Here is a 25,032-nt window from a genome sequence, read left to right on the forward strand (position 1 = left end):
GGAAGTCACTGTGTCAACACCAAATAAATAATGTTATGGTTATCCCAAAATGTATGCCACACTTGCTTGAAACAAAACTTGGGCAGGTTTTCTGCTATGTGAGATTTATGGTGCTGTGTTAAGTTTGCCCTTTCCTTGCTGAATCAATGGGCTGTATCCACCCCTGGGTGTCCTCTGGTGGAATTGTCTCCCTTGTAGCGCTCTACCTGTCTCTAAATCTGGTCTGGAGAATCGGGGGACCCTCTGGAGCAGTTTTGGAGGGTGCAGGAGTGGGGAGAGACATTGGATTTAAGCCATTATCCTAAAAGGATGAAATTATGTTCCCATAAACAGCTTGTGAGTTAATTGAATTGTTGCAAGTTATTTGGAATGATGACTATGTATGAGAGAGTTAGGAATAATGGATTTTATATCACCGATATTGTCAACACTAGCTTTATTTTATATTCATTGACAGATGTCTTCAAGCTTTTCATTGAGTTATTTGCATTAAAACAATTTCTTGGGTATTCTTGAAATATGCTCTTTAACTTGTAAAGCACATATTTTGGATTCAGTGGAAACTGTTTCGAAACATAAACATAAATGTATGTTAGGAAGTAACATCTGCCTGCAGTATTTCTTTGTGTCAATTGAGGTTTCTTTCTCCTTTGCTGTCCTTTTCTTCCCTTCTGTCATTTGTTGAGTTTTATTGCCCTTTTGTGTTCTTGTTTTTTGGAAACATGCATAGAATCTGATCTGTATCAGCACCTCATTATAGTTACTAAGGTGGTGATACTGATCAGTTTCTATGAATGTAACTGTAATTTATGGAAGGCATGGCAAGATATTTCAGGTCTATCTAGATTTTAGTATGAACATTTTATTGGCAGTGCTGCTGGAGTAACACTTGTCTCAGTGTTCTGTAACATGTTAACTAGATAGAATTTAAATTTAAAATTAATTAAAGTGACTGTATGAAGCCATATTAGTAACTACAAAAAATGTTCAGTGCTTTGACTGATAAGAGTCAAAGAGAACACATATCTTCTTCTGTCTGCTGTATTGCTTATGCCATAAAGTTTCTAATGTTTAAGGACTTAATTAGGCACCACTTTTGTAACACATGAAAAGAGAGTTCTTGTTCTCTAAATTTCTTTGGGTGGGGGGGGGAGGAGGCATTTGTTTTGCTTGTTTCTGCTAGTTGCATAATGCATTCAGTTCCAAGCTCTCTGTGTGTTCTAAAATACTGTGATTTGTGGAAACGAGCTCTTGGGGTGTCATATTTTAAAATATAAATTCAAAATGTAATGTAAACAGTCATTAGTTTTTAATAACTTCCTGTGGTGTTCAGCTAAAAGTTACTTGGACCTTTAAATTTATATTTTACAAAAACAGGCAAAATTGTATTTGCATGTGTTAATTTTGTGAAGCTTAAAAGTCAATATATAATTAATCCTGTCACATCCCATTCAAGTCCTGTGAATGTCTAGTTTATCGAAACATAGGACTGTAAACTTGGACTGATGTTTCTCTGCTGCAAACAGTAGGTAGGGATTTTCAGGAAGGAAGTGATAGAAGGGTGCTTCACCCAGGCACCATCCAGTCTCCTGCTGTGGCCACCAATTTCACTGTATTATTGCAAAAGAAAACAGTTATTTCAAAAGAGAACTACTTTAATGTCCCCAATTGTTGCTTTTAATAGCAAGATTAAGAGCACTGTACAGTTTGGCAATAAATAAAATCTTTTGGCACCTTAGTATGCAACAGACTAACATGGCTACCTACCCACCCACCCCGGAAATTGATGTGTATGACATCCATTAAGAATAAAAAATAATTTGGGAATAAATAGATCAAAAGTACTCCAAATTGAGATCTGTGTAGCTCTAATTAATAACACCATGAAGCATAGTGGACTAGTTCAAACATAACAAGAAATTATAGTTTATCATGCATTTTTTAGCGTAACAAAAAGAATTCTTTTGGATGAACTATAGTATTACAAGATTTTCTGATATTGGGATGAATTAAAGAGAAGGTTTTAGTCAGATCAACCTCATTAAATCCAGTTTTGTCAATTAAAAATTATGTAAGTGTAGAGATAAGATAAAATGTATTAAACATAGTATTCAGAATGAGAAAATTTAGTCTTAGCAGTTAACACTAAACTTACATTATCAAAAAAATTACCAGCTTTTGATAAAGGTCTATAAAGAAGGGAAAACTTTAAAGAGAGATTTTAAAAAAGCTGATTAGAATACTAATTATTAACATGAATGAAAATCTATTTTTATTGAAGTAGCAAGCAATACTATCAGTCAATTTAAATAGATCTTTTTAATAAAATATTACATGGCTGGAATTTGAAAAATAAAATAAACTTGACAACATGAGAACTGAGATTCAGGAATTCATACCATTGAGTTGCGTTATATGCAAACCCAGCGAATGTGTTAAATTAAGAGAGGGAAGACAACAAAAAGCATGATTTGAGGCTTATTAGTATCCTTTTATCAATTTATCTTTATTATATGGCCAAAGACCATTTAGATAGTATCCTTTTATTGAATATAAATGGGTAGATATAGTATTATTGCTTTTCTATAATATGACTGGCAGAGCAATTCTACCTACTGGTGTGGGGGGTGGAAGAAGAGATCTGCGGTGGAGCCACTGCCTCATTCATGGCCCTACTGGCAAACAGTAACCAAAATGGAGGTAGCCAGCTTTTTCTCCCGCTCCGCCCCTCACCAGTTATTGTGACCAATGGGCACTTAGCCCTACCAGTGGGACAGCAAGAGCGGCGGAGCTTTCTGCTGCTATAGCGGGGAGATCTTTGGTGGTGGACTTCCTTTGCCAAGGCGTGAGGTCTGCAACATTGTATGACACCGCAGCTGCCCTGCCAGACAGTAAAGGATCATTCATTCCCTTTCATTTATTTTCTTATGCATTACATTTTTAAGCCACTCAAGATTTGAAATTCCCTGGGTGGTGTACAAATTAAAAACTTAAAAAGAAATAATAAAACAATGCCAATAATTAACATGATAATAAATAATATTTTCTTTTATCCTCTTAGTTTTTGAGATATTTGGTGCTCTAAATTGATTGTTGAATGGTTGGATATAAGACTATTAACATATTAACAATATTGATATTTAACACAGCTATTGCTTTTAATACGTTTCTAAAAAAAATTAACATGTAGTATTTGGAAAATAACTTAGTACCATGATTTTAATTTGTAGGAGAAGAAGAAGAAGAAGATGATGATGATGATGATGATGCTTTTTCTTCTTGCTGTTATTGTTAAGATGTTTTCCCCTCTTTACACAGGATAATGAAAAGCGGACTCCTTTACATGCTGCTGCGTATCTGGGAGATGCAGAAATTATTGAGCTGCTTATTTTATCTGGTATGGTTTATTTATTTATTTATTTATTTATTGCATTTTTATACTGCCCAATAGCTGAAGCTCCCTGGGCAGTTCACAAAAATTATCCAGGTTTACCACATTTTCTTATAGTTTATTAGCCATTCTTGTCACTTTCCAGCAGAATTTATTATTGAAACTTTGTTCAAACCTTATTAAGATTATTTGCATGTAGAGCCTGTATACCTGTAATACAGGAGTGGGCAATTTGTGATCCCTGCAGATGTTTTGGCCTACAGCTTACCCAGAAGTTATAATGGACTGCTGTGGTAACAACTTTTTCCTTAAGTGAAAACATACTCACATTTACAAGATCTTCCAGCTTATTTTTCTTGATTATGGACAAACTCTGTACATACAAAATATTATTTTACAAATTTTGAAAACATAATATCTGTTTATCTAGTTTATTCGTTTAAATGTTTAATATGCACATACAAATAAGTTCTTTTCTATCAGTGCATCTGATGAAGTGGAGAGTGTCCATGAAAGTTTATGCCAGAATAAATAAATTTGATAGTCTTTAAGATGCCACAAGGCTCTCTTTTGGGTTTTTTTATGTAAATATTGTTTCTACGATAGAAAATTAATTAATGAACTTTGATATTATATGAATGCCATTTGTAGAGATTAAGTTACAGTTTGCATAAATGAGAGCTTGTAGTTTAGTTGGGGGAAGCTGGGGAACACTGGCAGGATGGAGCAATATGCCTGGGAAGATCACTCATTTGTCTTTGGTGTTTCCAACTATGGTTCTTCTAAGGGTGAAACAAATAAAGTCCAATTCTGTATTGCATGATTAGATGCATACGATTTAAAATAGAATTTGTATATTATATTGATTTGGGGGAATTTTGTCTTTATATTTGCAGGAGCTAGAGTTAATGCCAAAGACAGCAAATGGTTGACTCCGTTACACCGAGCTGTTGCATCATGTAGTGAGGTATGGAGGGCTTTTTTATCAATAGAAAAAACACTGTAATGAAATCCTACCCTCATATTACACTGCTTGGACAAGAGTGGAGGTTCTACTAAATTCTTTACATTGGCACAACTGCAAGTTACATTGGTATAATGTCATTATGATCCTGGTGGACCCTTAAGTTGGTATTAAATGCTATGCCATCACAAGCATGAGAAGAAAAGAAGAAAAGTGATCGGAGTAGGAGGACTTGCTAGAAAAGGTGTTGCCAGCTTAGTCATTTTGTTCGAATCCAGCAAGGGTGGGTTACAAACCAGCTCCCAACTCCCAACAAACCATGGTTTGTGAGGTGGTTTGTAAATCCACTCACCATGCATCCTTTCCAGGTTTGGTTGACATGAAAACCTGCTCCCAGCGAGGATAATTTTGCAGCATGAGACCAGCATGTGCAGAGCAGGGAAATCAGCTATAATGGTTTGTTTTCCTTCCCCGATGGTGTGAACCCAGCCAGTGATTACCCCCACTATGCCTCAAAGGCGGCTCTAGCTGAACTATCACCTTGTCTCCCCCATAGGGCCACCAATTCCCCTTTGGGAAGGATTCTGGGAGAGAGAAGGAGGAAAGCAATGTTAACACCAGTTGCTGGCTCCCCTTCCTACTAGATGAGGGTTGAGCAACTTGTAGGCCAAAACATCTGGAGGGCCACAACTCACATCAGCCCTAGCTTGCATAGCCAATAGTGAGGGATGATGAGCGTTGAAGGCCAAAACCTTTGGAGAGCCATACATTGCCCACCCCTGAGCTAGATTGTTTCTCCCCCAGTCCCCCGCCCCAGAGCCATCTACTACTAGTTGCCTTCTGGAGGGATCCTGATAACTTATTTTTTTATATTGGGTGTGTGTGTGTGTGTGTGTGTGTGTGATTTTATTGATGAATGTTGATGTTATTTGTATGCCGCCTTGGAAGAAATTGTATCCTGAAAGGTAGGATTTAAATGATTGTAATTGAAAGCATAAAAATAAATAAATATAAATACATAAATAACCTTTGCCGTAATGGATCCTGGGAGCCAATCACAGTATGACACAGCTGCAGGTATATGTACAGACAGGGAACTCACATCATATGTATTGAAACAGATGGCATAAAACTATCACGCTGCCCGTATGTCTAAAGAACTATGGGCTTATGACTGGGAACTCAGTGATAGGGGATTTTGGGGTTAAGACACGTGGCACAAGGAAGCACAACAGATTTCCAGTGGCCAGGGAGAACAATGAAAGATTAAGAGAAGAGAAATAATGCATCTCTTAGAACCTTTACAGGTACCCTTTCTCAGGACTGCAGACACAAACACCTGCTAGGAATTCCAGCTTCATTCTTGCGAATGAATCTCCAAGGTCAAGACACCCCATAGAGGTAAGCAAAGAAATAGGGGCTTACTAAATGGGGAGGTAATCATACCTTAAACAGAATTTCTGCATCTTCTTCATCTCTCAACCCCACCCCACCCTACAAACACTAAGAAAAGTGATGAACACCTATGACCATAATGTCTCACCCTAACCCTTGATAATAGGGTAAAGTATATATAGACTTAAAACCGTCCCTTACTCAATAGGTGATAATGATGTCCTCCATATCGAGGATATGATAACTGTTCAGTTTATAATAAGGTATAGTAATTACGTACTAAGCCCCTGTTGGTCACAGTCCACTCCCTAACTTCCTACTAGGTGCTCATTAGAAGTTGATGCTAGAGTACATGAGTGCTCCTAACTAGATACTCTTCATTTCATGTGCCTTGACCTAGCTTTCCATTGATAACCCCCTGAATACATTTGGAGATTCGCCTATTGAGGAAGATAATGTCATTAAGACATTAATTCACTCATCCAGTGTATGGAGTTGCAGAGAAATACACACATACTGGTGAGAGGAATAGGGAGTTCAAACACATTTGTTGACGAACACCAAACACTCTGTTTAACCTAATGCAACTGCTGCTGCCCAACAATTATGATCTGTTATTCTTTGCAAGAATATTGTCCAAGGATATGAAACAGAGACAGGTTTTCAGTGCACTCCCTATTTTGGATGGATGAATCTTGATTAATCACTTCATCTCCCTAAATAGGTAAATCTCCATACTTTTACATCTGAAGAATTACTTGTGGGAGAGTGGGAACTTAGGTCAATGACACTTAGGAAACAGCACCCATAAGTACTCACTTACCAACCAGTAATGAGCACCCAGTCACAGGAACTCTGTTGCAGCTGCTGCGTATTACTCATTAAATTCCCATGTCTTTCTTGTCTCAACAGGCAGCCATTCAACACACAAAGAACCAAGGATGTTCTCCATTCCATTGCCATGGAGATCACAATCAAGAACAGCAGCAGTAACCAGTGGGAAAATAGCTGTGACTTTCTGGGATTGCTACCTTTTTTTAGCAAGACTTCTGTGCCTCTCCAGAATGCATAACAACTTGTAATTTAACAGGTATAGCAGTATTCATTGTGGAGACTGGGAAAACTGCGCCTGTTGTTTTGGTGTCTGTTGTACAGCTGTTTCAGGTACAGGAGTGTTGCAAGAAAAAAAGGTAGCAACCCCATTATGCTAATCTCCGATACTGTTAGTGTTTATTCACCAATGAATATTGTTCAATAAAAGTTGTAAGTTTCTGTAACTGTGTCTCTGTTCTCATGATATTTAGCAGATAAGGAGCCACCTCCTTACTCAGTTTACTTCATGATGGGAAAACTCAAGTAATAGGGCAATGAGACAGTGGATTCGCCGGCACTACACCACTACAAGGTTTAGGGACTCATCTTGCTCACTATGTTGATATTGGAGCACAAGCTAAGCAGGAGTGATCTATGAAATAGAGTGGAAAAGTTGTCATTGATCAGGTTTCCTATGAAAATAACCAGCAGCTACTGCCAAGAAGTTAATTGGTTGGGGACCAGGGAGTTATGGCTGGTTGGCAGGAAGATTGGAGGGAGGGCGCTAAATGCAAGATGTCGTAGAGAATGAATAAACCAAGCAATTACCTGAGGAAAATCATTGGTCTATGCATTAGTCACTATGCTTAGTTATTACTTACATGCAGTTTCATATTGGTTGGCATGTGTATGTATCTTTCTAGCTCCTCCTGGAGATTCTTAGTCAGGGATAAAAACTGGGGCTTCTTCTGTGTGTTAGGCTGTAGTTTTCTACTTGGCTACAGTTCTTCAGTCATGTGAACCGCCCAGAGAGCTCCGGCTATTGGGCGGTATAGAAATGTAATAAATAAATAAATAAATGCTGGGATATTGTGTATTCCTAAATTCCATTCATGATAATGTGAGAACGACAAAAAGTTGAATCGTTGCAACCTCACAACAGCAAAGCCAAAGGCTACATCATGTGTCTCTCTTATCCTGTAGCTATCTGGTTTGGTGGTTGATCTGAAGTGGTAGGTCTTGGTTATTTGCTGTCTCTCCTTTTCTTCATATACAATATATTACTTGTTACACTCCAAAATTATAATTTTGTCTTATGAATAGCACATTTGCAACTCCCATGGATCAGATTCTTGTTTCCCACTGATCTGCCAGTTTCGTCACAGTGCTCTCTCTCACATTTGGTGTTATGTTAATTCATTCTTATACAAGTGGCTGCTTCCCCCTTACAAAATGTTTTGTTTCATCAAACATACACATAAGAATATAAGAAGTGCCATGCTGGATCAGACCAAGGGTCCATCTAGTACAGCACTCTGTTCACGCAGTGGCCAACCAGCCATTGGCCGGGGACCAACAAGGCAGGACATGATGCAACAGCACCCTCCCACCCATTTTCCCCAGCAACTGGTGCACACAGGCTTACTGCCTCAAATACTGAAGATAGCACACAACCATCAGGGCTAGTAGCCATTGATCGCCTTTGCCTCCAGGAATTTATCCAACCCCCTTTTAAAGCCATTCAAATTGGTGTCCATCACTACATCTTGTGGTAGTGAGTTCCATAATTTAACTATGTGCTGTGTGAAAAAGTACTTATTTTTATTTGTCCTGGATCTCCCACCAATCAGTTTCATGGGATGACCCCAGGTTCTAGAATTTTGAGAGAGGGAGAAAAATGTTTCTCCATCCAAACTCTCCACACCATGCATAATTTTGTACACCTCTATCATGTCTCCCCTTAGCCTCTTTTTTTCAAAAGTATTGTCATGTTAGCATCACTTGTGTGAAATCATTGGATCAACAGTAGATTGTGTGTGTCTTTGTGTGCATGAACTTATGTACTGTGTCAGGTAGTGATTTTATTGTCGAACAAAACAGAAGGAGCCATCAGCATTGAGCAACAGATTTCCTGGCCATCAGTGCAAGTAAAGAAATACACAATGTAACATATTTTTCTTTATCAAACATAGAAAACATACAAATTCACAAGGTGTAACAAAATTCTTTCTCAGCCTAAACTTGGAAAATGTTTCCAAAGTGAAGGTAATCATTTTAGGACAGGTCATGTGAAGTTGTTATGATAAGAACAGTGATGCCATAAAATATCCTTGAATATTAGTGCTGTTCATTTTCCAGGATCTTCTACTATTCTGTACAGGCTTCTAAATATCATGGAGTGTGATGCTAAACAACAAAGAGCACACATGAGGAAAGTGCATAGGTGTGTTGTAGCAATGCGTGCTATGTGCGTGAATTACAACCACAAACTACTGTGTATCCTTGCCCACTCCTAGAAAAATTCTTGTAGATGCCCATGTTCTCAGAGGCTGGGAGTGGCCACTGAGAATGCCCCCTCTTGCGTAACCACCAACATGCCTCAATGATGGTAGGATTGAGATAAAGGCTTCTCCTGAAGATCTTAAAACTTTGGCATGCTCATGTGGGAGAATGCAGTATTTCAGACAGCCAGTTATGCTGGGATGCATGCTGCTGCATATGGCAACTGAACCCATTTGCTGTTCATGCCACCTCTTCCGCCCAGTATATCTACTCAAAACCAGATGTAAACGGGGCAAAGTACATGTACCTTGCTAGAGTATTCATCAGGGAATATTGTGCTGCATTGGTAGGATTAGTTGTCCTGTTTACAGATCCCAATGATCTGTTTGACAGTGTGTGAGAATGCAGTATTTCAAATAGTTTGGCCCCATATTATATAGGTTTTTATAGGTCATAACCAGCATTTTGATATTTTCCTGGAAACAGAATGGTAGCTAGTGAAGCTGTTGTAACAAGGGAGTCTCATGCCCCTGGTCAACAGTCTGGTCAAAGCATTCTCTGAACTCCTTTCAAAGGCAGCCCGACACAGACCATGTTACAGTAGTCCAAGTGGGGTGTAACTAAGGCATGTGGAGATCATACATCTCCAAGAACGGGCACAGTTGGCATGTTAGCCTCAGCTGTGCAAATGCATTCCTAGCAACTGCTGAAATCTGGGCATCCAGATTCAGCACTGAATCCAGGAGTACATGCAAACTGTGACTCATCTGTTAAATTAAGTATCTTTGTTCTCAGTCGGGCAAAATAAAAAAGTTTTTACAGATCTCTGAAAGATTGCAACAGTGAGGTGTGGGAGGAGATATTCCTAGATATCCAGGAGTAATGCTGGATGCAGGGTCTGCAGCTCTTAAGAGATTGTCCAAATGGATAACTCTTCTTCAGTGACATCCCATGGTTGTTCTGGGCTGTTAGTGCTGGCAGGGAGGTAGAGATCAATAAAAATGAAACCTGAAATTGAAATAGTCTCACCCAAACACTACTTCTGTAAGGGCATTCATTAAGCCTTTTTTTTTAAAGCCTTGAATATGTGTTTGATCTCATGCTTCAGAATTCTTTGGACATTTAAAAGGGATCTTTTTTTTTGTTCTGTCAATGGGAAGGCTGTTGAATAATTGATGGTGGAGAGATGTTTTGAACAAAGTTAAGATTAAGAGAGCTAATAAGGAAACATAATTGGGAGGTAACATGGCTAGAATTTTTTTAATTAAAAGTTTGCTTTTGTTGTTTTTTAGGATGCTGTGCAGGTGCTGTTGAAGCATTCAGCAGATGTCAACGCCCGTGACAAAAATTGGCAAACACCCCTACACATAGCAGCTGCAAATAAAGCTGTCAAATGTGCAGAAGCCTTGGTGCCACTTCTCAGTAATGTAAATGTGTCGGACCGTGCTGGTAGAACAGCATTACATCATGCAGCCTTCAGTGGACATGTTGAGGTACAAATGACTTATTTTCAGTTTCTCAGACCAGCTGTCCCTCCGCAAACAGGTGCTTGTTTATCTAATCCCATTGCTACATGCAAAGGAAATAGCAACATGCATACTTGAATCTTGTAACTTATCTTGCAGAAATACTGTTTGCAGTATGACTAGCATGTAAAAATGTTATTTTCCTTTCCTTTTTTTTATTTTCAGCATATTTATATCCTGCCTTTCTTTCATCATGGAACTGAAGGCAGTAAACACAGGATTTACAGGCAGGCTCCCACCCAGGCAGTAACCAGACCAAGATCTGGTAAACTTCACCAAAGTTCTGCATTATGTGCAGACCACATCATTTTCTTTCTGTTTGAAAGACGATACTTCATTAAGACTATGGGCATATAACAGAACGTACACTTTACTTTTGGTCCAATTAAATAAGTTCAGCTCTATTATGTTTACTATAGTGAAAATGTTCATAGGTTATGATAAATTATGGATACATTAAAATCAGTGTCAGATTTGAAGATTTGAATTACACAGCCTTCTGTGGGTTGCATAAACTATATGAACTATATGAACAGTGTCTTTTAGTACAGTTTCTGAAATCCTGATCCAGTGAAAACCTAAAAACTGAATACACCTGGCCAGAACTTCTCAATAGTGTTATCCCTAGATATAGATGTATACTAGTTTAGTTTAAATGCTACATGGTGTTCAGATGATTTTTCAACTTTGATTATGCTTTAATTTTATATACGTATTTCTGTGTATCAAGAAATATAACTTCCTCCATTCTAGATGGTCAGTTTATTATTGTCTAGAGGTGCCAATATTAATGCCTTTGACAAGAAAGACAGACGAGCTATCCACTGGGCATCCTACATGGGTATGTAAAGAAACTTTATTTGCCCCTAAGTTGACTCACTTTTCATCTTAACATTATACTCATTGCATGCTTCATTTGAAATATTTGCTCTTAATGAAGGCTTCTGCATGCAGTCCCTTTCCTGGATCAGGAATCACGCAGGTGGTTTGAATTCACACATAGACACAGCATCCAATGCAGTCCCCACTTGGTGTGGATGGAGATTCACCTTCCTGCCAGACTTGCAAAGCAGATGGGAATATACATTCCAGGCCTCTGTGTCAAGCCTGTTAGTTAACCCCTTGTTTTACCTGATTATAGCTCTGCCTTACTCAACTTTGTGGGAGATTATGGGAGTTGTAGTCCAACACTTCTGCAGGGCACCAGGTTGGAGAAGGCTACTATAGGTGGATTCTTAGCAATCTGCCAATCCATGTCAAACTATAAAAAAAGGTGAGCCAATGTTCTGATATGAAATGTAGGCAGTAGTTAAAGAAGGTTTCAGGATGTCTACTATCTGCTGGCACATAATGAAAGGGGATCTTCTCTTGAAAGACAGTATGCTGTAGTGGCTTGAGTGTCGGACTGAGGGTTGGGAGATCCGGGTTCTAATCCCCACTCTGCCATGGAAGTTCACTGGGTGGCTTTGGGCCAGTCACAGACTCTCAGCTCAGCCTACCTCACAGGGTTATTGTTGTGAGGATAACATTGAGAGGTAAAGGAGGATTATGTATGCCATCTTGAGTTCCTAGGAGGAAAAATAAGAATGGAGTAATATCAGTTCCTTAGACTTCATAAGATTAATCAAAGAATGGGGACGTTCCTGAGGCCATATCAGTCTCTTCATTCCCAAGACTGTTCTATTTTGATTATGTACATACTGGCAGAGGTTAGTAGTCTTAAAGTCTAAAGTAAGCTTGAGTGGTACTGATACATTTTATATGATCCAAAATGCCCTTTGCTGCTATATAGCAAAGTAGGAAAGGAGTAACAATTAAATAGTCAATGGGTGTGTTTGTACGACACACTAACCCAAAATGGGTGACAAGATACACACTGGGTTGTTTTACAAACAACCCACAGTGCATGGTAGGTGTGCCCAACAGACGATTGGACACACCACCGACAGTGTGTAGCCTGTCTCACACACACACACACACACACACACACACACACATACACACCGGTCCTCCCACTGGCTCTGCCTAGCATCTTAGGAAGATTGGTGCAGAACCCTTCTTCTCTGCTGCCAAACCGCCACCCCACTCAGTCGTGATCCCGATCCGTTGGAGCCCTATTATTATTATTATTGTTATTGTTATTATTATTATTATAAATCAGGGCTGGGATTTTTCCAGCCTCATTTTATGTGCGCAAATAGTTTATATTTTTTAAATTTGTAGGTCAAATATACCAGGGAACAGTCCAGGCTACACAGTTTTGACAGCCTTGCACAGTTGAGGAAATAAGATGTATCCTTAGGGTTCAATGTATTGCCCTGAAACTTAGGAGGTCCCTTTTAGGGATCCCGTTACCTGAATCCTCAGCAGCTGTTTTTAAGAGTGTCTGAGATGCCACTTCATTTTTATCTTCAGTTCATTGTAACTGCTTCAATTTTGAGAGTTGTTACTCCCTTTGGGGTAGAAAACTGGGATGGTGTGCACTTTTATATAAAAATGTGCTTTGGATTTGGGGAGGGGTGCACTAGAAGATCAAGGCCACCTGAAGAGAAAAATGTGGTTGCATGACATGCAAACTCTGACACTATGGATTATTTATGAGTTAAGAAACCCAAAGGTAACCTAAGAACTAATAATAGGTTAACTTTGGGTTATTTAACCCAAAACAACCCATAGTATTTGGGTTTGCATGCCACACAACAACCCACAATTGGAAGTTGATTACACAAAATGGAAGCAGCTTGTGCATGGCAAATCGTAGGTTAATTAAGCCACTATGCTGCTGTTACATGCGAACTAGATCAGTGGGTCTCAAAAGCGCATGCAGTTTAAATGCCATCTCTTTAGCTCATGAATATTCCTATATAAAGATTGAATAGTTTTAGAAATTAAAAAACACTGTTCAACTGAAGTCCCTGGATTACTTATGTTTTTAGGCCAAATATTTTAGGTCAGATGATACTTCAGGCTATGTGGTTAGCAAAACTGTGGTTATCTGGTGTTAGCTATAATCACAAGCCATGCTGTTGCCCACAACCCTTTAAGTCATGGTTAGAGCCGCTAACCCTGCAGTAAATGGTCCGACTGTGGTTAGTGACTGAGCAGGATTTAGCAAAACGTATCACACGAGACACCTTAAACCCTGCTGCTTAACCAAAAGCCTTAACCAGCAGGGTTTAAGGTGTCTTCTGAACAGGCCCATTTTCTTGAGAAGAGGTTTGTTCAAGGTTTCCCTCCAGGACAGTGTGGTAACCACATCCTCAGAAGAATGAATCTGGGAATAAAAGAGCAAATCTACTAGAAAGAGGAAACAAGGGGACTTCTGTGGAATTAACCAGCAGGCAAAAGAGAATCCAATTTCCTTTGTTTGGCTTGTTGATATTACACTGGACTATCCCCATTCTTGTGTTGTCTCTTCATATTTCCCATATTAAAACGAACAATTCAAACCTAAAAGATTGGATCCAGGGTCTGACTTCCTTGAGAGCAAAGACAAGTAGCATGGCAGTCCCTGCTCTCAGGCTTACAATCTAAAGACATGATACAGAAGGAATAAGGTCACCCTAGCCAGCAGAGGTAGTGGTGAGGAATCATGGGAGCTGTAGGCCAAAACATCTGGCAAACTACAAATTGCCCACCCTTGCAATGAGGGATGGAGAGGGAGGAGGGGAAAAGCAAGTTTAGGTTACGGTTCTTATGATGGCCAGCCTGCGATGGAAACTATTTAGGTAGCCTGCAGGAATGGCTGCTGCTAGGTCCAAAGGCAGTTGCTATCTTAGAAAAGGCGGGGTTCTCTTCTTTCTCTCTGCTTTGCACCCTGTTGGCATGGCTACTCTTAGGTGACAGTTGTTGAATTAGTTGGGGCTCACCACCAACTAAAGGATTTTAGTTAATTAGCAATCTGCCTTTTTATTTTAATTAAGTATTTAATTTTTAAAAAAATTAAGCCTATTTTACCAATTTCTCAATATATGGGATTTCTGAGATACTGAAGGAAATATAAAAAATTACAGTTTAATAAACAAGCACTGCCACTCATTATTAGAAGGAAAATGTTTAATGTTTTCTTTAATGTTTCTTTTTTATTCCCCTTTAAAACAACACACCAGAGCCACAAAAGCCTTCAAAACAAAAAAGTATGATACTAACTCAGCCGCAAAGATTAAAATTGGTTGATCAATCTATCAATTAAAGCTTGCAACACAACAAATAATAATTTTCTTTTTTTGTTCAGGTCATATTGATGTAGTAAAGCTACTTGTAGCCCATGGAGCTGAAGTGATCTGTAAAGACAAGAAATCATATACACCGCTACATGCTGCAGCTTCTAGTGGAATGATTAGTGTAGTCAAGTATCTTTTGGATCTTGGAGTTGATGTAAGTAATAGATGGCTTTCAATTGCCTCTCATCATTTCATACATTGTTATGACATGAAGAGTAGTACTGTCATAATCTAGTGTTTGTGAAAAGGAGGCTTCTCAAATAGCTAGTGCAATTGTACACAAAGTTTTATATTCTAAAGTTTTTCAGGTTCATCTTAGAAACTTCATAAGCTTGCATTTAATAAATCGTACTTATTTTCCTTTAATTGTGATTTTAAGCATGGAGGTGAGAGTTATTGCAGATTTTCTTTAAGCCTGAGTAAATGACTGGTAAAGTGATCATGATTATCATAACTTTAGAGTGACCTGCATTAAAATGAATAGAACTCTTAACAGTTCTGCGAAACTGATACACTTACAACCGGATTTAAACTTGTGACCATCTACATGCAGGCCTATCTCCTGAGCAATTTGACTCAACCATTTTTATTTAGATTCAATGAATAAATAACATTTTTGTTGAACAAATCTATGACTTACAATATTTTCTGAATATTAATTCTGATTGGGATGGGCTAAAAGCAGTATAAGGATTGTTTAGAACTTGTTTAGATTCATGGTATTTTCTCCTCTGCAGATGAATGAACCAAATGCATACGGGAATACGCCTCTTCATGTTGCTTGTTTCAATGGACAAGATGTTGTAGTAAATGAACTAATAGACTGTGGTGCTAATGTAAATCAAATGAATGAGAAGGGATTTACACCTTTACACTTTGCTGCTGCATCTACCCATGGAGCATTGTGTTTAGAACTCCTGGTTTGTAATGGCGCAGATGTAAATATGAAGGTAAAGTAAACTCAAAGGTGAATTTTAAATGCTGTCATGATTTTAATATCTTTTAAATATCTTTAATATTTTAAATATCTTTAATATTTTAAATATCTTTAATATTAAAAAGATTTTAATATCTTTTAAATATCTTTTAATATCTTTATTGACATCAATATACACAACCCTAAAAGTAATAGACACACATTAAATATTCTGCAAATGCATGCCTTAAAGCATTTTATTGTGGGATAAGGTAGGAGAACTCTCAGGATTATGTTGGTTCATTGGTTCTCAGGCTTCCTTTTATGGCCCATTGTTAGTACGGAACATTGTGATGAATCACCACACTTGATTTATGGCATCCGGGTTGCCCACAGTATTTTAAATGTAATTATGGTACACAATGAAAACTGGGTGTGTGGGTAGTCTGTGAGAGATTTTGTAATTCTCCTTCATACAAACAGTTTGGGAACCACTGTGTTGGATGACACAAAAAAGACTTTTTAAAAAGTCAGGCAGTACAAAGAGCATGTATCTGAAGTGGTAAAAAATGTGTAACACAACTCTGAACACTTTAAAAACGTGGGTATGAGAGAGAATATTGTTCAAATAAAGAAAAAAATTCACAATGCAAAATAATTCATTGAAGTTATTAAATGGCTTTCTTCTCTGAAAAATGAATAGTTGCATCTTAGCACTGTATTGATTGATAGACAAACAAGGCTGTATTTGTACTTCTTAATGATGATCAGTTGAGACACAGAAATATAAGCCCAAACTGACATGTCTGGGCAATACATCTTACTGTCACGCAGGTGGCATATAATCCCATTCCCCATTTTCTCAGATGGGGCGGAATAAAGTGTATAGCAAAGAGAAAAATACATTAATCTATAATATTGAAACAGGATGATTGGCTGCTTGTTTGTGAACTTAATTACTCGTGCCCTCCAGGTGGCTTATAATTTCAAATACTAAAACAAAAATATATAAAATATATAAAATACACAAAAACGCAGCTTATGATTATAATCACATTGCCTGGCATTAAAAGTATAAAAATGTTTTTTCTGAACTTTCTGTTCATGTTTGCATAGCTAATGATGGCTACAGATTACAAATGCTTTGTAGCTGTTTAGCAAAACTTGGAATTACCATGTGCATTAAAGTTGACCTACTTCTAGGATAACTTTATGGAGGAATGTTTGTGTCTCAGATATACAGCATCCTCCAGAACTGAACAGTGCATCAAGCATAAGTTGTTGTTTGTAACAAATTGCTTATGGTTATCTGTTGTTTAATGTTTGTAATAGATTCATATAACTCAGATATGCATGGAAAGCTTGCTTTAACTGTTTTGGCATAGTTGCTTGGGATTTAGCTCTGGTGCGAAGTGCTAAGGCTTGTTTGCTTTTGTTTCTAGACAGCAAGTATCCAAAAGTCAAAGTTTACTGTGTTGACTAACTGTAATTCCAGTTTGCTCCAGCACCCTATTGTGCAGCGAAACTGATAAAGCTGCAGACTTGAAAAGCCTATAGCATTGTTTTACCCTGCCACCAGCAGCACAATTTTGCAGGAAAGGAATGTTAAACAAAACAGAAATAAAAATTCTCCATCTAAACTTGTCAATTGACTTTGTAGCCATGGGTTGACTTCTTTCTCCCCAGAGTAAAGATGGGAAAACACCATTGCATATGACAGCAATTCATGGAAGATTTTCAAGATCGCAAACCATCATCCAGAATGGTAAAAGAAAAGAAAAATCACGTATTGATTAAGATACATAACAGTATTGAATAATTCTGTTAAATTTTTAGCTGTAGCTTTTGTTAACTTGTCTGTATTGTGCCCTAAAATATGGCAATTTCAGATTCTCATGATAACATTTCTGGAAACTTCAATTTTCTAAATCTATAATATACTCTTTCTCTAATTCAGATAACTGCAATTCTAATGTGGTCCAGCACCCCAGTAGTATAGATTCTGTTGTAGTTTGCCCAGGACTTTTGCTTTAAGTACTAACACTAAGTTCTGATACACACTTTCATTAATTCAGTGCCACAGGTCCTCATAATTGGTGAGGAAAATCCTTTCTGGGGAGACAGGAGCTTCTTTCCAGATTTGTCTGTGTTTTTGTTGAGCCAATCAATCTGTTCTGAGGGCAGCCTGGTGCCCTGTCTCACAGTTTGTGTGACTTGAACATGCGGTTCTTACTTTTCACTGACAATTCTGCTTTCAGAGTACCTTTCTCTGCAACTCTGAAATGAGCATACCTGGCCCTGGATCAAAGGATGCACCCAAACGAAGTCATTTATGTTCATTTTTTAAAAAACATAGAGCTGCTCTCTGTGATGCAAATAATAAGTGAAATGACTCTGACTTTTGTATATGAAAAGCAAGACTTCTATAGCTCTCCTGTAGTGAGATCTGTGAGCTCCAGAAGCCACCTGATTCTTGCTATGAATGGTGTCCTTGAGACCCATTAGAATTGGGGGGTGGGGGGGGGTGGGGAGGAATAGAACATTTGTATATCCTGTTAACTACACTTTTTTCAACATGGGAAGTAGCTGTTGGTTACATTTGGGGATATTCAGGCGACTTAAACTCAATTTAACCATTTGAATTGCCCTCTAAAATGCAAATTTGTTAACAGTTTTTATGCTGCTAAACATTCATGCTTATGTGGTTACAATTTATTCCACATCTAATTTCTAGGAGCTGAGATAGACTGTGAAGATAAAAATGGAAATACACCTTTGCACATAGCAGCCAGATATGGCCATGAGCTGCTCATCAACACATTAATTACAAGTGGTGCTGACACTGCAAAGTAAGCAACGCTTGACGACTTGAATTATGTCCAAATGAAATATATAGCAGTGTGTGTGTGTGTGAGAGAGAGAGAGAGAGAGAGAGAGAGAGAGAGAGAGAGAGAGAGAGAGTGTTAAGTAATGAGATACTAGTGGATTACAGAAACAGAAAGTGGTAGTAGTAATGTTAATTTTAGAACATGAGCAAGATATACAAGTTTATCCAATAGACTGTTTTCCTGATAGAAGGCCAGTAAACATGCCCATGTAAAGTCGCATTCATAAGTATACAAATAATCCATAAATTGTGGAAGATTGCATTGTTTGCATTAATGGAGGAGACTTTACATAACAATTTACAAAGTACTTACATAATTCTTTATATAAAGTTCAGACTTTTTTTAATACAACATATTGCTTTCTATGCAACATAATATGATATATCTGTAAATAAAGCAGAAATCCTCTCGATTTCTACTGCAAATACAGATAACGCTCAAATTTAACTGGCTGCCATTCTGAAAGAATGAACTGTATTTAGATTGAAGAGTTATTTTCAAATATATTAGGCGACTTCCTTTAATTTTTCTAACCTTTATATACATGGAATTTGGCATAATATTTTGGATCACTTCTATTGTAATGAGACTGTGATGTCTGATTATGGTGTATCTTAGGCGGGGTATACATGGAATGTTTCCTCTCCATTTGGCAGCATTAAGTGGATTTTCAGACTGTTGCAGAAAGCTGCTTTCATCAGGTAGGCTCTTCAAAATTACGTTTAACTCCTTTCCTATAAACCTTTGATTGTTGACCTATCATAAAATAGTACTTGGGATTATAAGAGCAATTTCAATGGAACAGTGTTCCTTAATCTTTAGTCTTTATATTTATGGGCAAATCTCTCTGTAAGATAAAAATTGTTGCTTGATTCCAATTTGTGGTAATCTTTAATTGGTTCTGCGATGGGAGCTTTCAAATTCTTGATGACTTCAGAATTTGTTTCTTCTAAATTAGTTAGCACTAAGCAAATAGACCCTAGATAGATATAATTTTTAATGGTAGGTCAATAGCAAGAGGAAGAATAGCAACAATTGTGTAGGCATGATATCAGCTTAACTGTACTTGTTTTAACCTCTGAAACATACTAGTTGGAGGGTGGACATGGGCAATAAAAGGAGTGAAGTGGCCCCCAAAGGTAAGCTCCAAAACCAAGATCACACAGAAAGAAATACAGAAGTTACACAACTTCTGTGACTTGAACTCTAAAAACCGCAGGTGGTCAATTCAGACATACTGTTAAACTATGGATTCTGTTACATAAATGAATGTTGTGCTCATTCCCACACACAAACACATACTGTTTGTGTATGTGCATACTGTTTGTGTATGTCCTTTGCAGCCTCCGGTGTGGCTGCAAAGGAAGATCAGAGGCATGTGCTTCTAGTTTTCCATTCACCACAGCTCATTACATACAAACTCAGAGGAAACTGTGGTTATGTGAACAAACTATGGTTGATGAACAAGCCAAGATCATAAATTGTAGTTTGATCCTTGCTTGTTTGAACCAACCATAGGATAAATTAACCACCATTTCCTCCAAATTTGGATGTAACATATAGGTGTAGTTTAGTTTAAAGGCAAAACTTGAGATCTCTCAGATGTGCCAGAAGAAGAGAGGTGAGGGGGGAGCATGTGAGCCCCAGGCTTGCGCAAATAACGCTAAAACATAGTTTAGTCCTACAGCTGAAAAGGCCCGGCACCAATGCTACTTTTTCACATATTAACAGAACATACTTTTGGTATTTTGTAGAAGTGGTAACTCATGCTTTAGGCACTGCATAAGAAAGTTTCCTTCATAGCATGCTCTGCCAAGCTGGATGGCAGAGGTACATTTTACCAGTGGTTTCACATAATACTTCTTTTGTAGGCTTCGACATAGATACTCCAGATGATTTTGGCAGGACCTGTCTTCATGCAGCTGCAGCTGGAGGGTATGTATTTTTTTACAGTTTCAGCCGCTTTTTAAATTTAGAATTTGAGAGGATCTTCATTAACAGCATAAAGGTTACTCTGTTAGAGGTACTAGTACTAGTTGTGCAATACTTTGAAAATAAATAACACTAAAATAACAAGAAACTTAATACACAAAACTAACACAAGCAAAGTCGTTATAATTGTGAAAGTGAAATCTAGGATACACTATTAGAGAAGTCTACCCCAAAAGCTAGATAATTTAGATTTAATTCCATATATAATGCTTGAAATCCTGCGTTAATGAGGAGACATGTTTCATAATATCATATCAGTATGTAATTACACTGCACACAGACGTGTGCAGTGTGTTAAGGATGAAGAGTACAAACAGCATTCCACCATGTTAAAAGCCGTTATTGGGGGGTGGGTCATTCTAGCATCCTAAAATGGAAAATGTTTCACCAATCTTTCTGAAATGGAGTCCTGCCAGAAAGAAATGCTGGTTTTACATACCCTGCGTGTTTCAAAAAGATTGGTGAAATATTGAGGGCAGGATGGCACTTCAAATGACAAAAGGGGGGAAAGCCTCTCTGTTTCAAACTGACACAGAAATGCTTCCGGGTGGCGACCATTTTTTTGCACACTAAAAGCTCTGAATTGGGACCCTTACCACGCAATCCAGTAGTAGGATTGCGTTGCCCTGTCCTCCTCATTGATGGAATGGCCTTTCTTTTTTCAAAAGCCCATTCCTTCAATTTTTAATTAATTTTTTTAAAATCTAATGTTTCCCTATGGGGAATCTGATAAGGCAGCGTATGCGCCTCAGATTCCCTGGAGGGAGGGGGGAGAAGAAGGGAGAGTGCGGCTCGCTCCCAGCTGCAAGAGACCAGGTAAGTAGGGGGGCTTGCCGGGGGGTGTGTGGCTTGCCAGGTAAGGGGCTAGGCGGGAGGGGGGTCTTACCTGCTCCATTGTCACTGGGCCTGGGCTTGAACTGAGCGCCCTGGTCCACCCGGAAGCAAGGCCGCACGTGTGGCCTTGCTTCCGGGTGGACCAGGGGGCTTAGTCCAAGCCCGGGCCCGGCTGCGACGGAGCAGGTAAGTGGGGGGGGGGGCTTGCCTGGATCCGCTGTCACGCAATCTGTGCGGTGGCGGCAGAGCCAGGTAAGGGGACAGGCCGGGGGGTGTCTAATCTGCTCCGTTGCGGCCGGGTGCGGGCTTGAATCGAGCCAACCCAGAAGCAAGGCCAAAGGTGCTTGCTTCTGCACCTGCAGCCCAACTTCTGGGTTGAGCCAGAGGCTCTAGTGAAGCCACTGCCCAGCTGCGAAGGACAAGGTAAGTGGTGTGGGAGGGGGCGTTAAGTGGTGCGGGGGCCCTTTTAAATCTCAGATGTGCCTATTACATATGACTTGGAAGTCACATGTAATAACCACATCAGAGATTTAAATGAATTTTAAAATACTGCTTCCAAAAATTGCATTTGCCTTTTATGCTGCAACCTTACACTGTTAGCTCACATTGAGAAATCCATCCAAAAGGTTAGCTTCTTTCCACCTGCCTATCCCAAAGTACACCCAAGTTATATGGGATATGTGCTTTGGGATAGCCAGGTGGAAAGAAAGTAACCTTTTGGATGGATTTCTCAATGTGAGCTAACAGTATAAGGTTGCAGCATAAAAGGCAAATGCAGTTTTTGGAAGCTGTATTTTAAAATTCATTTAAATCTCTGATGTGGCTATTACATGTCATATGTAATAAGCACGTCTGAGATTTAAAAGATATCTGGTCATCCGTTACACAGAGCCATGAAATTCAATAAACAAAAAACCTACGGTTTAAAAAACAACATTAAGGATGTACAGTTTTCAACCAAGCACCAAAAAGCAGGGAAATTGGGAGTTAAGGCTCACCAGCTTTAACGCCACATCCTCCCTAAGGAGGCAGAAAGTACCAGTGAAATTCTCATTCTCCCAAAGCAGATATAAACCATGAGAACAGGATGGAGAATAGGATATGCAGAGGTGACTGTGGGGTTGTGGAAAACTGATGGCGAACAACTTAGAGCCACCTACTTCTCTTTTTTTGTTTAGAGCAGCCCTTCCCCAACCTTGTGCCCTCCAAAGGTGTTGGACTACAACTCCCATCATTGCAAGTCAGTATGTCCCATGGTCAGGAATGCTGCAACTCATACTCTCAAACATCTGGAGGGAAGCAGGCTGTCATATACAGAGCTGACTCTGGGGTTGTGGAAAAGTTATTGGGGAATGCTGTTCTAGAGCAAGGGCAGGCAGAATGTAGATCACAAGATGTTTTGAAATTCAAATCATAAAAGTCCCTGTCAGCATGGACAATGATCAGGAATGCTGCAAATGCTGTGACCGCAGAGGACTTTCCTTGCATGTTCAGCATTGTGAGATCAAAGACAGAGCTAACACCTAATAGATTCATGTGTAAGGATTATTTTAAAACTATTGAAGAAAATGTTTTTGGTCCTCACCATAACATGGAAGTTGCAGTGCAACACATCTGGAGAGCACCAGGCTAGAGAAGGTTGGTTTACACTTGGATCCTATACATGTCTTCTCAGAACTCGGTGCTGCTGAGTTTACTAGAGTTTCCTCCCAAGTGGTATAGGATTGCAAACTAATTTCATTTGAAAGGAGTTCAAGACAACCAAACTAATCCTTTTCTGTTGCTTTGTCACTCTGATGAGATGATGTATTGTGGAGGGATTGTGGGGAGTGACTGTATATTTTATATGAACACATTTTAAGGAGGGGAGGAAAAAACATTGGTTCTTTGAAGGGCAGGGTATTGACCAAAACTTGAAAATGCTAGCCCTTGCTCTGGTTCTACATCTCCAACATATAGTGCCCCTTCTGTTATCAGTCGTGCTGCTCTATGCGAGATGTGTGTGAGAAAAAAAATATTGTGCAGCACCTGTATTTGGTAAGGATATAGAACAGCGTTCCCCATCCTGCTGTCCCAGCATTCCTGACCATGGGACATACTGACTTGCAATGATGGGAGTTGTAGTCCAACACCTTTGGAGGGCACGAGGTTGAGGAAGGGCTGCTCTAAACAAAAAAAGAGAAGTAGGTGGCTCTAAGTTGTTCGTCATCAGTTTTCCACAACCCCACAGTCATCTCTGCATATCCTATTCTCCATCCTGTTCTCATGGTTTATATCTGCTTTGGGAGAATGAGAATTTCACTGGTACTTTCTGTGTCCTTAGGGAGGTTGTGGCGTTAAGGCTGGTGAGCCTTAACTCCCAATTTCCCCGCTTTTTGGTGCTTGGTTGAAAACTGTACATCCTTAACGTTGTTTTTTAAACTGTAGGTTTTTTGCTTATTGAATATATAATGTCTGTGTCTGTGTGTGGGCAGGCCAATACTGCATAGAGTGCTATTAAAGAAATTAATTAAGGAAAACTATTGTAAAAGGTATAGCTTACCAAGAATGCCAGTTTAATCTGCTGTGGTACCATAACTTGGTAAAATACTGTATAGTATGAACAAAACATTCTAATACATGGATTGGACATCTCGTCCTTTAAAATATATAAACAGCTATCAGTATCTACTTCCATTTTCAGGAATTTGGAGTGCCTAAATCTGCTGCTCAACACAGGTGCAGACTTCAATAAGAAAGACAAATTTGGAAGGTAAGTCATGGAGCTCTTTCTGAATGTGTAAGATTCATTAAATAATTTCATGATTTGGTTACCATCAAAGGTTACACAGTACATACTCTTTGTCTTGAGTCCTTTGCCATTTATTTACTTCTGCCTTCATTTAATACTGTAAATCTGCTTATGTCTTTAAAAACATTTGGTTACCATTGACTTTTTCGGGTAACTATCAGTGTAGGTAGGCTGTTGGGATATATCCAAGTATTCTGACATTTACTGGTAAATTTCAAGACCAACCAAATGCTAAATGTCAAGGTCATTTTGATCCTTTACTAGAAAAGGCCAACATTTACTATGGCACATTGATAAACGTTCAATGTACGTTTTGTTAGACTAACACTTCTGACATTTTGCCAGTCAGTCAACTTCAGGGCCCAATTTCATCCTTGTTGTCACTATTCTCCCCCCACCCCAAATGGGCTAATCCAATGTGATAGTAGCACCTTTCTCCTCCATCCTGCAGCCCTCTGTGGCACCCTAAAATCTTCTCTGTAGTGTTACCTAGCAGATTTTGATGGTGTGAGAGGTCTGGCGGGGGGGTGGAGGGAATTGCCCCTTGTTTCCGTCAGCAGAATGACAGCATTCAATCCAACTACCTCTTGGCATTTAAAAAGGCAGGCTGAGTTATCTACAACGGTGAAGAAAGTGATAGGTTTTTAAGTGTCTTTCAGTCTCAGCCTTGTTGATTAATTTGTGATTTCAAGCTTTAATTAATCAAACTGCTCCTGAAATTAATAATACCATCATTAATATCACCCCCTCCCGCAATGGACTAGTTTGAGAGGAGAGACCCTTGACACCATTCAAGA

At 38.9% G+C, this 25,032-nt stretch overlaps 1 protein-coding gene across 2 annotated transcripts in view; it reads left to right on the forward strand.

The window, feature by feature from the left end:
- ANKRD28 (ankyrin repeat domain 28) overlaps positions 1-25,032 on the forward strand; it is a 102,620-nt gene that overhangs the window by 58,714 nt on the left and 18,874 nt on the right. For both annotated transcript variants that reach the window (XM_063128690.1, XM_063128682.1), the window contains exons 3-13: positions 3,319-3,397; positions 4,288-4,358; positions 10,358-10,558; positions 11,345-11,432; positions 14,826-14,968; positions 15,552-15,764; positions 17,417-17,495; positions 18,465-18,579; positions 19,237-19,319; positions 20,490-20,553; positions 24,128-24,196. In XM_063128690.1, the coding sequence (XP_062984760.1) occupies positions 3,319-3,397; positions 4,288-4,358; positions 10,358-10,558; positions 11,345-11,432; positions 14,826-14,968; positions 15,552-15,764; positions 17,417-17,495; positions 18,465-18,579; positions 19,237-19,319; positions 20,490-20,553; positions 24,128-24,196 (1,205 nt within the window). The remainder of the gene's footprint in view (positions 1-3,318; positions 3,398-4,287; positions 4,359-10,357; positions 10,559-11,344; positions 11,433-14,825; positions 14,969-15,551; positions 15,765-17,416; positions 17,496-18,464; positions 18,580-19,236; positions 19,320-20,489; positions 20,554-24,127; positions 24,197-25,032) is intronic.

Source organism: Elgaria multicarinata, chromosome 1, assembly GCF_023053635.1.
Source record: "Elgaria multicarinata webbii isolate HBS135686 ecotype San Diego chromosome 1, rElgMul1.1.pri, whole genome shotgun sequence".
Taxonomy (NCBI): domain Eukaryota; kingdom Metazoa; phylum Chordata; class Lepidosauria; order Squamata; family Anguidae; genus Elgaria; species Elgaria multicarinata.